We start from the raw sequence: 1,089 nt of genomic DNA on the forward strand, positions 1-1,089 counted from the left end.
CCATCCATCATCTCCACTTACCTCCTCGAAAGCCATTTGGATCATAACAGTCAAGAGTTGCTGTTGTAAATCCATACCCGCCGCGATGCTCGCCGTAAAGCCACAACAGGCATACGGTGCTGCTGCTGCTGCAGCCGCTGTGAGAATAAACACTTGACGGAGAGTGGACGATGAAGAGCACCAACCTGCAACGGACTGTTTCCCTTCAAACGGCAAGTCTTGTGTAACAGCCGCGGCAACTGCAGCGTGATGGGAATGTGATAAGGTCATCGCCGTACTCTGGGCAACTGTTGCTCCTGTAATTGCTGAGAACAACAGGATTCCAGCAGATATCAAGTTGGATAAGAGTACGATTCAAGTACTATCAGAATGCCCTTCGGCAAGCATGTCAAGAAGAGGGACTTACTAGGCCTCGAGTCATGGAAGGGTTGGGAAGTCTGCTGCCCGCTCCCACTAGAGTCCATCACTGGGATGGTGGTGGCGATCTGCTTGAGGGCATCGAAACGTGTCGGGTCGAGAGCGCCGAGGGTGCCTATTGCTCGTATGGCCTGAGTGGGTAATCGATTCAACCAGGTTCGATCCCCAGCATCAGCATTCATACCTGTCGCCTAACAGCTGTATGTCCTGAATGCTGTGCATCAGCCCGGAGGAACTCTATCATGTATGGCAACAGTGGAGGGTGTTTCTCGTACGGTACTACTACCAAACCAGTGTTCTCAACCAGCCGGGAAAGCGTCCTGAGAGCCCACGTATATACTAAGTCTACTAAGTCGTATAAGTCGATAATCTGATTCCCATACACTAATGACGATATCCCTACCGGTAAGTGACTTCCCTCTTCTTGTCCCACTGTACTGCAAGGTCACCCTCGCCGCCCGATCGGATATCCTGTGAGAGAATATGCACGGACCGAGATTCGAACCCGAGACCTACCTGGACATTGTCAACGAGCAGCTGTAGTATTTCATCAATCAATCCACTAGAGAGTATAGCCTGATCTGATATATCACTCAGTTGACCCAATGCTTCCAGGAGCAATGAGTGTACCTGCAAGCGATCCAATCACCCGAGTTCGATCCCAACACCCGT

At 51.0% G+C, this 1,089-nt stretch overlaps 1 protein-coding gene across 1 annotated transcript; it reads right to left on the reverse strand.

Moving 5' to 3' along the window:
• Positions 1-402: 402 nt before the first annotated feature.
• On the reverse strand, positions 403-762 carry Pmar_PMAR009602 (hypothetical protein; the record flags this gene model as incomplete). The annotated part of the gene is made up of 2 exons (XM_002765950.1): positions 403-548; positions 614-762. Coding segments are annotated over 2 exons (295 nt in total), but the record flags the coding sequence as incomplete, so codon positions are not given.
• Between the last annotated feature and the right edge of the window lie 327 nt (positions 763-1,089).

The sequence above is a fragment of the Perkinsus marinus genome, assembly GCF_000006405.1.
Source record: "Perkinsus marinus ATCC 50983 genomic scaffold scf_1104296974064, whole genome shotgun sequence".
In the NCBI taxonomy this organism is placed as follows: Eukaryota; Perkinsozoa; order Perkinsida; family Perkinsidae; genus Perkinsus; species Perkinsus marinus.